The sequence below is a fragment of the Apostichopus japonicus genome, chromosome 8 (genome assembly GCF_037975245.1).
Source record: "Apostichopus japonicus isolate 1M-3 chromosome 8, ASM3797524v1, whole genome shotgun sequence".
Lineage (NCBI taxonomy): Eukaryota > Metazoa > Echinodermata > Holothuroidea > Aspidochirotida > Stichopodidae > Apostichopus > Apostichopus japonicus.
In genome coordinates, this window is record NC_092568.1 from 20,354,194 (window position 1) to 20,368,154 (window position 13,961).

At 37.8% G+C, this 13,961-nt stretch overlaps 1 protein-coding gene across 1 annotated transcript; it reads right to left on the minus strand.

Moving 5' to 3' along the window:
- Positions 1-596: 596 nt before the first annotated feature.
- Positions 597-12,861, minus strand: LOC139970971 (uncharacterized). Its single transcript, XM_071977076.1, has 12 exons — positions 12,726-12,861; positions 12,148-12,363; positions 11,328-11,555; positions 9,865-9,981; positions 9,092-9,214; positions 7,857-7,985; positions 7,073-7,192; positions 6,371-6,520; positions 5,897-6,055; positions 2,689-2,838; positions 1,478-1,600; positions 597-1,386 (listed from the first exon to the last, which is right to left on the minus strand). The coding sequence occupies exons 2-12, from the start codon at positions 12,335-12,337 to the stop codon at positions 1,115-1,117; spliced, it is 1,761 nt and encodes a 586-aa protein (XP_071833177.1). The 5' UTR covers positions 12,338-12,363; positions 12,726-12,861; the 3' UTR covers positions 597-1,114.
- Between the last annotated feature and the right edge of the window lie 1,100 nt (positions 12,862-13,961).

Below are 13,961 nucleotides of genomic sequence, written 5' to 3' on the forward strand. Positions count from 1 at the left end.
GTAATATAGCATCACAGATTAATCATTTATCTACATGTGTACAGCAAGCGTTGGCTATTATCTGCAGGAGCCGCATACGTTTGGAACTTAAATGTCCGGTACTACTCAGAGTTTAAAAGAGCACTTGTTAATAAAGTTATTTATGGTACCCGTGTCAGTTTCGGTTTATCCTTAGATGCACGAATGAAATACAAGAAAATATGAAAAAAAGATGACGCAGTAATAAAACAAGTAAAGTGGAAGCCACCTAAATAATTAATGACAGCACCATCTGATTCATCGCGTGTAAAAGGGTCAAACTTTGCTAGAGATCGAGATTTGAATGCTCTCCCTCGGAGCTGAGATTTCTAAAGTGTTCTTTCATTTTCCATCTAAACAAGATGTTATTTCCAACTCTCAGCGAACTATAAACCTTCCGGATGGGGCAGCGGAGGGGAAGGGATATTGGTGAGCCATATATATATCACTGGATAAACCACTGTAATTATTTTGTAGCAAACGCATTCTTTTTTTTTGGGGGGGGGGCAAAAAACCAACACTTTTCAATGACCGTAAAACAGAGATTTTTTTTTAAAGCAAAGATTTGAAACACACAGTTCACTTTAAACAACCTGATTTATTGTAGCATGATAATGACAGTCGTACGTGTTTTGCATTTATGGAAGTGGCACGGCGCCGTAAAACAAAATGACGTCACATGAAAAGAACCGACACCATTACTCGGCCATTGTATGATACATATTACATCTTTAATTCTTAAAGTAAAATGTTAATATCCACCTTGTAAACATACATCGTAATATGAAAAGATAATAAACCCTTTAAAATACCAATCTTAAAGCTTAGGAACAAACACACAAAAACCATTTCAGATATTTCAATAATTAGTTTAAAATTTATTATTAAATCTGGATTTCTTTATCCCATCCCCCACCTACGCCGCCCCCCCCCCCCCACTCCAATAATTAATCCGTTAAAAATATTGACATTGTTAAACTGCAATATCATAACGGTAATATTCAATGTATGGTTGTTATCACAGACTATATAGATCTTAGTTGATATGTGAATAAGGAAATATAATATTGATTATTGATTTGATGTTCTATCAGCATCAACCTGAGAAAATGATCGGCTCTACATAAATCCAAAATTCACAAACAGCTTGGTTTCCGCTTCCATCTTCATAGACAAGCACTACTGTTTGGAAATGACCAGGATTGTAAACAGCTCCCGGAAGGGCATTGGCGGAGACTAACCTTGGAGTAGTGCCACTAAAGGGGTCCGTCACTATGGGCAATGCCCAAGTCACCGAGGTTGGCGTGGCACTTCTGAAGATAAGACCTTGCATTGGACAATTCAAAATAATCGGTGGCGTGATGTCGACTGTTGAAGGAGAAAAAAAAAATTTCGTTTCGTTTCGTTTTGTTTCTTATCAAAGTCGCTATTTTTGTGTTATTTAGTTGAATGTACTTACTTGCTGGAATGTTTTCACATGTTAAACTGTTGGTGTTGAAAGGACAACTACATCTAAAATACCCACTCAGCGATGTACATACACCACCCGTCTGGCAAGGAGAACTGGCACAGGGATCTTCCGCTGTGAGTAGGGAGGAAAGTAAGAAAAAAATATTTGTAGTGGATCGCAGAGTTATATATATATAACTATATATATATATATGTATATACATGTATATATATGTATATATACATATAAATGTTTATGTATATTTATATATATATATATATATATATATATATATGTACATATAAATAGATATATATATATATATATATATATACAATAGCAATATATAGCAACATGCAACAACCCCAAAAAACGAAATGTATAAACAAATCACCATGTATATGGTATGTTAGAAGTATTAACATTCGCCTATGTCATTATAATATCATAATATATCATATATCATCATAATATATATGGTGCACGGGATATTTAGTTTGAGTGTTGCAGGTGTGAAAGATCAAAATGGTCACTAACAATCTCATTGCAGCACTCTTTTACTCCAACAATCAGGGCTCTTTCAATCACTGAGACATTTACTTGCCCAATATGCACCACCCCTCCCCTTCACCCGTCCCCTTCACCTACCCCATTTTACCCATCATGACCCCCCTCCAAATTCTAGTAAATAGCAATAATTATGTTTGGAATGCTCCAACCAATGGCCGAATGAAATCAACTAGATGTCATTAAAAACACATTGCAATCACCCAGCTTTAAATGATACCGTGCTTTTTTTCGTCTCCTTCAGAAAAAGTGACCAAAAGAAACAGGAGATATTTTTTTTTAGGGTTTGTTATCAAGTAGGATTTAGAATTGAGTTTCATAGAAGTTTTGTTATAGAAGAGCATGCATGGACATGCTCGTTATGTGATGCACAAATTGGATCAATTGAGGCAATTTTAGAGCAATTAGGCCAATAGGAAACTTGGCTTGTTTTAGAAGTGACGAATAATTGCGTTTCTCGTAGAAAATAAATCTTCATGCTCATGATACGGAAGTTTTAAAGTGCCATGAACGGCCAACGTTTCAGCTATCCCGAATGAAAGGTATAGGGTTTCCTTCTGAAACTTAGACCACATGACGTTGACATTTCAGTGTATAAATCAATTGGGATATTATATGGCGTATGCTACCTAAACAGTTACTACTATACTTACCCGGTCTTTCGCATCTCGATCCTGCGAATCCTACTAAGCAGTCGCAGAAGAAGTTTTCTTCATTGTCGGGGCTGATGAACATATTTCTACAAACACCAGGATTTAGACAAGGAGAATTATTCCCACTGTTGGTACATGGATTGCGTAGGCCTGTAAAGAGAAAGGTTGTGTAATGATGAAAGTATAGTCAGAGCCTTATATAGAGAGAGTTGCGACAACTCGGGTCCCGGAATTTTCGATCACGTGACATCATGGCACCATTTTGGGGCCAACTAATTCTGGCCGTATGATCGACAACAACGTACGCTCGAGCAGTCAACATCTGCGCTGCCATCACAAAATGCCTGGCTGTTCAGCGTTGGGCTGTTCAAATCGACCCGAAAACGGTTCAAAACTTTTCAGATTCCCAACAAACCTAGATAGGAGGAAAACATGGGAGGCAAAAGTAAACAGGCTTCACTGGAAGGCGAACTCCAATCACAAACTTTGTGATGTGAGTACTTCACCTAGGCCTAGTACAATGAACTAAGATTCGTAACACTAGGCCTAGCCTAGTCCATAACCACAGGGATGTAAATCTTCCGTATTTTTACGGAAATCCGGTTTTTTTTTTAATTCCAATAAAGTTCCACAAAATTGTACAAATATCAAATACACAACGCGGCAAAAATGCCTGGCCCGTTGCAGCAAGCTAACTTCAATTTTCACTCATCGATCAACCAAAATACCATTTCCTGTTACACATCGCATTGCACTGTACAACATTGTGTGTGCCATGTGAACATCGTTGCGTACGTGCGAACTTCAAATCGCCATAGCTCATTTCTGTCGTTGAAAAACCTTGCCTAATTCACGTTGATTCGTAACTGCTGGTGCTCGACATAAGTTTCGGAAATAACGCTTGTGATATTTGTGAGCGGCTAAATCTACGGGATACGCATATGATAGTCGATATTCGTGATCGCTTTCAAATGTGAGACTGTTTTTTATTCCGGATTTCGCTGCGACGTATTCGTTACTTGGAGCTAGCCTAACATAACGATAGTGTGTAAGTAGTCAGAACTAGGGGTATGATGTGTTAGAGCGCTAATACTTTTGAGCTAGCCTAACATAACGATAGTGCGTAAGTATTCAGAGCTAGGAGTAGGATGCGTTAGGACGACATTCCCCCGTTTTCTCCGAATAGTTTTCCGGGGTTTTTGTGGCTGCACTTACATCCCTGATAACCAGGACTGTGGGTTACACCACACAGTCCTTACAGCTATGTATGGTGCACTGTGCAGTGTACATACACGCATAGTTAACATCTGTGGCACAGAAAACAGAGCATAAATTTCAGGCATGAAAATGGTCTATTTTTAACAAGTTCTGATCAGGAAAGTTGCGATGTTGGGATGAGATTTTTTATCACCTGAATTATTCTGTTCAAAAAAATCACTGCAAATTAAGTATTTTGGTGGATCAGAATTTTCTTTACCAGAGTTGACCACTTTTTGATGAAAATAATTTACTTTTATTTTGGCCTTCCATGTCCCATGTACTGTGGAATGCCCCATTTCAAAGCTGTTTAGTTTTATTTTGGTGTTATAATGTAAAACAGTTTTTAGTTTTGCTGCTATGCAGAAATTATTAGTTTACAAAATATAGTGTTGCATGAAAATCTTCATTTGTTTTACTTTAGTATTTGTCTGTTTACTCTTTGTCTGTTTAAAATGTATTTTTTACTGGACTTATGGGTTACACATCTTAAACGTGTTAAGGCATAAATGTGTAATGCCTGGTAGGAATTGTTGATATACTTCCACAATTTTGTCCGTATATACTGTAAATGCCCTTCCCTTGCCCTATTTCATTGCCCTATTTCCCGGCAGAGAGTTATATTGAACAGATATGCAGAGGATTGTGCAAGTAACCACAATGTAATCATGATTGTAATCACGATTACATTACAATGTAATCGATTACTTCAACTTTAGGCTGTAATCGTAATCATACATTCTCAAGTAATCGTAATCGATTACATTCAGATGTAATCGCCCCAAGCCTGATGTGATTGGTCCATTTAGTTACCATAGCAACCAATTTTCAAAGACCTAGCTTCATGATTCTGTGCACCATGTCAGTACCAGTCACATGTCCAAATATCAACTTCATCAGCCATTGCTAGCTCAAGTTACAGTTAATCCCAATTTTGACCAATCACAGGCTTTGTTTGGTTACCATGGCAACAATGGAAGAATGTACATTATTCCGCAACTGTGCAATATGTGTTACAATATGATATATAACCAGTCATAATACAATTTTACCGTACCAGAATATCAACTGTTGAATTTGGACTTCCAAATGTGCCAACCTCATCCCCTTGAACTTGAGCGCAGCCAATCCCTCCCCCCCCCCTCCCGTTCGACACTCGACGCCTTACTTACACAGCCTCGGCGCCCAAAAGCACCACAACTTTATCAGGCCAAAAATAAAACCCAGAATCCCGCTCACACTTCTACAATGCCATCGAAAAATTCCCCTATCCACCTGAACGCCCATTCCCACACATACTGTATGTTGCCCATTTGGCCCCAAAATGGCGCCCAAATTTCAGTTGTCGCAACTCTCTCTATATAAGGCTCTGAGTATAGTCACTGTCGATGTCACACAAGTCACTTCCGGTCAAATACGGGGCTATCGTCATGCGGCTAGAGTGAAAGCACCATGTTGTGTGGACTAGAATTACACTTGTGTGTATATACAAACGGGTGAAATCAAGCTTTCGCGAATACCGTGTGCTTTCCTTCATTTATGTATACTTAATTTGGGTCTATGGTTTTTTTTCATTAGACAAAAACTTCGATCATGTCTCACGTTATCGTTCATTCATTGATAGACGAGCAAAAGGACAACAAAATCGATGAAAAAATAGACTAAGGTAACGTCACCACTACAATTCCTAGCCCTGCCGTCATGAAGTGTCCCCCCTCCCCCGACTCCCCCTTTTTCTGGTATTCTAATGCCTAGCGGTCTTTGTGTAGAACATTTGCCCACTTCTTTATGCGTTCTGAAAGCGTCTAGCTATCTTCATAGCTAGACAATTCACTGGTTCGCAATATCAAAGCGCAATTAGTCCTATGTGTGCACAATTTCGATAGGCGAGGAAGATTGGGGACCAAAGGCAGAAAGCTCCATTAAGTGATAAATTGTGTGGGGCCTATACCTGCTAAACGGCTGCAATCTCGTCCTGCATAACCCGGCTCGCACACACATGTATATTCCATTGAATAAGTAATGTCTGAGAATTCGATATAACTGTTGTAGCAAACAGCACCATTCTGGCAGGTTGAGCCAAAGCATCTCCGTAACGATGGATCATTATCTGAAAAATAGACAAAACAGGATAGGTATTTGGGGAGCATATCGAAAAGTATTAACAGATAAAGTAGAATTCACCAATATCTATATAAATACATATATATATATATATATATATATATATATATATATATATATATATATATATATATATATATATATATATATATATATATATATATATATATCGAAAACTTTAACTATAGGGAATCAATGCAAATGTCATCAGGACGTTGACATATGCGTCTCTCTTCATGGTTCAAAAATCATTTTTATTTCTCGAATATTCTTATACGGCAATGCATATGATATCTCTTACCCAATCTCTCTGCACAAAGGACTCCTCCGTATCCATCAGGACATAAACAGACAAACCCTTCGTATCTGTCTTGTATAATATTTGAGCAGACTCCCTGATTCTTGCAAGGGTAACTCAGACATCTGTCTCTAATAGGGATTTCAATTCCACCTGAGGAAGATTAAGAGATGAAGCAATATCAATGTTATTTTATTCCAGAAGTACGGTTATCGATGCCATCATTTACTGACAAGAGATGTTAGCACATTAAATATGTTGAATGCTTTAATGCTTAGTATTTTCAATCCGAATTCTTCCTATAGACAACGAGGAGCATGTTTTGTTTTTATGGCGGAAAAGACGGTACGAAGTCTCAGCGAAAAAACTATACATTGGAGCTGAAAGTAAACTGATTAGTAACATTTCCAAATTGTTTGATTTGTACCTGTACTGATACAATAACTGAGGTTTAGAACTTCCGCGAACGTTTATATATATATATATATATATATATATATATATATATATATATATATATATATATATATATATATATATATATATATATATATATAATGTAACTTTTAACAATATTTAGCACGTCATAGAGAATAAACATGGTCACGTAGTGGGCAATTATCATTGAAAAGACTATAAGGCGCCTAGTGGACGTCTTATGGAAACTTGTAAAATTAGTGAACATGACAAATCGTCTGTTTATACCTGAGACACAAGAGGGATCGGACTGCGATGACTCGCAGATGTATCCGGAACAGTCGTCCACATTTCTCACGCATGTAAAACCCGAGACACATAGGCTGGAATCACACGGATTAGGAATGGCTATATGAGAAAGCAAACAATTATTATTGATCTTGCAATAACATAAGTCTTCGATAATTCTATGTACGATACAGGTCTATCGTTGTCGATCACGTATAAATGCTGCGTCAATAACGGCAGTACCTAAAGTAAACTGTACGAATTGACCAAAACTGCTGTCAGTAGGAAGGTTTGGTCTTTGTGTAATTTCCACACACACATACACACCCATGTTTGTATTACATTCAGACCGAGGACCCCATCGTATTTTCCATTGTTCAAACCCACGAACCCTAACCTTAACAATACCCCATGTATAGAATTCTTGAGGACGTGGTGATTCTTTAGAAATCACAACCGAGGACATGGAATTCTTTTGTTCACGTCCTCGGTCAGATAGCAAAACAAACGCACCCGCGCGCACACGCACACACGACTGTGTTTTACATTCAGACCGAGGACCCATTGTTTTTTCCATTGTTCAAATCCACGAACGCTAACCTTAATAATACCTGTTTAAAAATATAATTCTTGGGAGGACATGGGGTGATTCTTTCGAAATCACAACCGAGGACCTGGAATTCTTCTGTTCAAGTCCTCGGTCAGCATAAAAAACAAACACACAAACACACACACACCAAAAACAAGAAAACGTGACTTGTCTTATACCCAAGACAATACTTACCGAATTCACAAAAGGCTCCATAGACGCACTCGCCGCATTCACACTTGTACCTATCGCATGAAGACCAGCCACCAGCAGCTATGCATGTTGATCCTGCTTTGCAGAGACTGTTAGAACATGGGTCGAGGGCTAGAGACAAACAACAACAAAAAGAAGAAGAAGTAGTAGAAGAGAAAGTTGTTCACAGTAAGAATCAGCCAAGCGAAGGTCATGATCGCTCTTGAGTTTATGTTGTCCAGTATGAAAGAATGTGCCATTATGTTGCTTAACATATACAGGAAAGACATCGGCATAAGCAGTTTGCCCTAGAATTTCTTAATTGCCATTGTTTAGCAGTACACTAACGTCATAAATGATGTCTTTCTGTTTGGGAAGGGTAATATATTTGAATATTAAACATGTTTTTTGTTTCCTTGCAAATGGAATCCTTTTCTTTTTCATATTAAATTTTGTTTTAAGTTTAAGACACCCCAGTGTTTGAATTAACAACTTCTCAGATCATAATAGAAAACCCTTATAATTGAGGTCGGGGAGATTTAACATTTTGGAAAGCAATGTTAGGATCCGCCATTTTGATATACGCTATATGATGTCAAGATGTGAGGGCAAACTTGCATTTTGGTAGTTTACTTTATTGTCTGTTTATATTTTCTCCGATAGAAATTAAATATTGATGGAACTGAAAACATTGTCATTAGTAGCTTCTTGCTTTTTTTGCTGTCAACAACCCTAGGACAAATCATTGCAGGCTCCAACTATGAAAAAATGTTTAGAAACATAGAAGAAAATAGTAACAACTACAGTAACTATAGTAACAACTGGTAACTAATAACAACTAGTAACAACTCAGTAACTATATATAGTAACAACTAGTAACTAGTAGAAATAAGTCGCAACTAGTAACTTGTCGCAATGTGGGATGGTCATTTTTAAACTTGCTGAAGTCTTTGGGATATATATAGAGAGAACGCTGCCCCCAAATCAAGATATCTCCATACGGATGCTAATTGTTCTTATCTGCTAATTCGAGCAAGTTGTTCAAAAGACGCATTTCTGTCAAAATAATATATGGCATATGTCTCTAATGAGAGTGTGGTTGCTCCTCTTTTGAGGGCCAATAACTGATCAATTATGAACAAATTCTGAAAGGATCAAGTTTGACAGAACTGTGTGATACACTGCAGGGGTTGATTCTCGTCATGTGAGGACAAGTGAACAGATGTGGTCGTACTTACGCGTTTCACACCTTGGCCCATGATAACACGGAGGACATTCGCAGCGGTACACAGTACAGGATCCTTCGAAGAGTTCACATGTGCCCCCATTTGCACATGGGGCACCGCTACAAGCATTGATAGCTATAAAAACAAACCAAAAATGTTGTATTATACTGTTTCACTATTAGAACAACTCTTGTAGCTTGATTCTATATCCCACAAGTGAAGAACACACCGAATAACTCATAACGTCCGTGAAATAAACTGGTTGGACAACATTTATTGCTTAAGAACATGTTCTTCCTTCAAGAACAGCATATACAATAAAACCAGTATGACGTCATATGGCAAAATAAGATCATACGGTAGTAGAATTATGTTTGTCTAATGTTTGTAATTTTTTTCCCCTGAATACAAAATTATATTTGAGGTGATCAGAAATCCTCTGAGTTGTTTGTGAAATAGGCTGGTGCATTTTTAGAGGTTTCTTCCGTTTCTCGAAAGGCCTTTTTGTATAACCAGAATACAAATTTATGCGAATGAGATGCATAAATGTCATATGTGAAGAAGTGGGAATGTGGGTTATAACCACATATATAAGGATTACCTTCCGAAACCAGTATTCTGCACGAGACAGGTTCAATGTTTGTCTAATGTTTGTATTTGTTGTTTTCCTGGAAACAAATTTTTATATTTGAGGTGATCAGAAGTCCTCTCATCCACCAGGTCAACATAAGCTCATAGTCCATCACTTCCTATACAGTACAATTTAAAAAATAATAGAAACTTACATATTTCACAAAAAGTTCCGAAGTAGCAACCATCAGTACAGATACACTGGAATAAACTCGCTGAGGTTGCCAAACACCTCCCATTGTTATTACACGGCAGATCGTCGCATGGATTAACTGAAATTGAATGTGAGGAAGGATTGTATCATGATGTTAAATTGGATTTATTCCAACATGAAATTATGGGGTTTTTTTCTGTTTCTGTGCCTGTGTAAGGTGAGGGAAGGGGTAAGTGGGGGGGGGGTACGTTATGTAAGATATCAAAACATTCGTATTTTCACATTGCAAAAAACTACACTGAATTTCAGCTAAGAAGAAGGTCTGGTAAGAAAACGTCATAAAAAGGGTGAATGCCCCATTATAGCCACATCATCATTTATTGTCAGCTTGGCGTGCCATCATTTCGAGTAGAATTTTTAACTCACGACTGAATCAACATCACGAATTATCAGGGAAATGACCACGGCAGACTGATATTGATGAAATTGGGTAATGATTGGATTACAAAGAAGACACCAATTTCATCCAAAACATTCTTCTTCTTTTTTTCCTTCAAATTTGGTCTTTTCAAAAATCGCCATAGAGTCACTTGACCTTTAATAGCGAAAGTTTTGTGATGACGGATTTATGTGCTTAACTTGAAACTTGTGACTTGATTTCAGACAAATGACACGTGACTTGACTTAACTTGAATATACTTGTTAATAGGCTTTTGACTTTGGTATACTACAATGCTTTCCAACTTGTCGATACAATATTGAAGGAATATTAAAGGTGTAATCGACACACACGTTCAAGTTTTGTTTTCTCTCAATATCACATTCCACTTGCAAAAGGGGACGCAATTGAGGCAGTTTACTGCAAGGGCGTGCGATTGCAAAGGTTATAGTATTCTGTTTCTAGTATCGTTGAAGCATATATTCTGTCTTATTTTGTCTGATTTCAATTTTGACATTGAACTCACACGGCCAAACTATACTCTCATCACACGTGTGTGTGTGATGGACTGTGATATGACGTCACAGACAAAACGGTGCCAGCTAGTAGAGAGATTTTGCCAAAGACGACACAGTGCATCGTCAATACTTTAAAAAACATAACAATATTGATATTTTTGGCCATTCTGTGTTGTGATGGTTCGTTGACTGGTTAGTTACGTGCTATATTATTATATAATTTTAACATGAAAATCCATGAACAAATTTATTATCCTTTTTTTTGGGGGGGGGGGGGCATATACATAGTGTTTGTAAAGCCTTGTGAAAATTTGTGCAGTGAGTTGCATAGTTAACTTTGTCTGAACAGTAAACGCGCTGGTAACCAAAATTATTTCGTTAACCATTTCAATACGGAATCTGTAAAATACCGGTAGTAAACAAATGATACACACACGGAATTTATCTGTAACACTGTGGAACATTTTCCTCGTTGTTGTATCCATAATTTGGATGTAACCTTCTCACCTTCAACAACCTCGATTGTAAATGTACACGACTCAGCAACGTCGAAAGTGTTGTTATACAAGTATGAGACGCAAGTGATTCCCGGAGGTAAGAAAGTTCCAGATGGGACCGCAGGGGTGGTAAGGAAACGATTACTTGCAGTTGGTTCATCCCACGTGACGATGGTTCCACCACTACCACGGAGAATGTAAACGACCATGTCTTGTGTGCATGGGGTTGGATCAGGTCCTGTTAATAACACACACAAAAATAGCATAGTATTTGTAAAAACCAAGGTTTCACTGCGGACAACCCGAACGAATTTTGTCGGAGGCTATATTACTTGGGAGCAGATAGTTTATAATGCATCAAATCCCTGAATATTCTATCAATGGTAAATGAATTACTTTCTAAGTTAATATTTCCGATGTATTTTATACTTATCATAATAATGTGAAAATGAACACCACGAATTGCAAAAGCCTTTGGAAATGCTCAAACGGAATCACTCAAATCTCAAATGCTCAAATCGAATAATAGCATTGGCGATAATATTATATGTTATTTTACAGTAAAAATAAAAGTCCTGAAATATGACTCGATTGTATGAGCACAACGTTGGTCGGCGTTTTAATCATGCAAAAAATGACTTTAAATAGACATCCCAACTCTTTGCTGTTTGAATTCGTTGATTCGCGGGAGGTATGGTCGACTATTTTGGGAAAGCCCAAGGTTAGGCGAAATGAAACCTTGTTTGATGATGGTTATGATTGTGCTGACATTACAAGAGTTCATGACCATTTCAACTATGTATTACACTTTTTTCACTTGGAATACTTACCGACTATAATAGTAAATGTGCATTTGTAGTCATCTGTTCCGTTGTTAAATATATAACGTATCGTAGTGTTCGTCCCGACGGGGTAAAACCTCTGGCTAAACGATGGACCTGCGATGCGTTGAAAGCCTGGTCCTGGATTCGGGACACTCCAACTTACCAAAGCCGTCCTCTGATTAAAAGGTAAGTCCATGATTATATCATCAGGACACGGTGCACCTAATCGAGGAAATGATGCCACATTTGGGGTGGGGGGAAAAACAGATACAAGGGTTCAGTTGACGTTTTTAATGAGATGTGCTCTTTTTCATATAACACATCTTAATCACAAAATATTTAGCAACATTGTATGAATGAATATGCTGCAACGCAGGCACGCGCGCTCGCAATTAAATAGTTTCCATTCACTCACTCAAGCAACAACATTTTTAACACCTTTTAACATCAGTGGACCTACTTAAAAGAATATGTATCATTATAGCTAAGCTTACTTAGATGTGATTGTTAACAAACTTGTAAAAGGCTCGTCGCCAAGCTAATTGCACATTTTGGGAGGCCAGAAAAGAACTCCTGATAATTACCTCCCTGTGAAGACTAGAATTTGCACTGCAGTTAGCTGACTAAGCTCGATAAAATGCTATAATCACGGCTATGGCAATAGTACCACTGGAACGAAGCAAGCCAGTACTTCAAATAAGACGAATTGCAGGATATAAGTATAGCTCTCTCAACTCAAAAATTAGTATACATTGGCTTGGCTATTATCGTGCGAATTCCGTTGACAAGCGGTTATTGGCGGTTCCATCAAAATGACCGGTGTTTAGAGAGATAAGGTGACAGAAACCGAACGTTTAAATGGTTCATATAGACCGTGGGCCGAAGTCCAAAATCGTTTAAGTTCGTTGCAACACAGAGAGGACTACCAACAAATGCTATTATAATTATGAAAATAATATGAAATCACCATTATCAATTGTTCCCAGTTGTCTAACGTGCACATTTTTGCAGTTGTTATTAATAACCGTTACCATTTTAATCAAATTTGGAGAGAGTTTATAAGGCGAAAATACAGCGTATGATGTCACGAGTAACCAATCACAATCGCGTCTACAGGCTTGCGCAATACTTTTTAACATCTGGCAACATTTGAACATGGCGTCAACTAGTGATAAGGCGGCCTGCCGAACGAAAATGAAATTATAATGCATTATCCATGTTTCAAAGACAGCCTCAGGGAAAATGACTGCATTTACCAATGTCTCCAAAGCTTAAGTAATCAGATGTGCTAAGGAATGGAAGGCTTTAGGTGGAGAATTAGGGGATATTGCCAATACTATTTTGTCTGACAATGCAGAACTCAACTTGACGTTGGACACAACAACGTGCGGGTATCATCGGCAATGTTATATGAAGTTTACCGACGTTTCCAAAATCTCCAGGGCTATATCTAAACTTACACAATCAGTTGGTGAGTTGTATTTAAGTATTCTTGAAATATTACATTGAAAATGAATGCTCTATTCGACTGGAAACTGTGTCATTCGAGTTCGTACAGTTACAGTAACCACAGTCGTTCTCAACTAGCCTAGGCCTACGCTGTAAAAAATGTACACAGCTCTAGCTAAGTTCTAACGTTGACTAAACCAGTGTTATTCAATAGACCAGGCTATGCTGAAACAAAAGGTTGGCTGGATGTACGTTCTGTGTACAATTTGTCACGGGAACGAAGAGGGTTGCTGGTTCAGGTAAAACTTGCAATGAGTTCAAAGTTTTTTCCCCATGGTATGGTCTTTCAAATATGCTGTATTTCTTGTTGA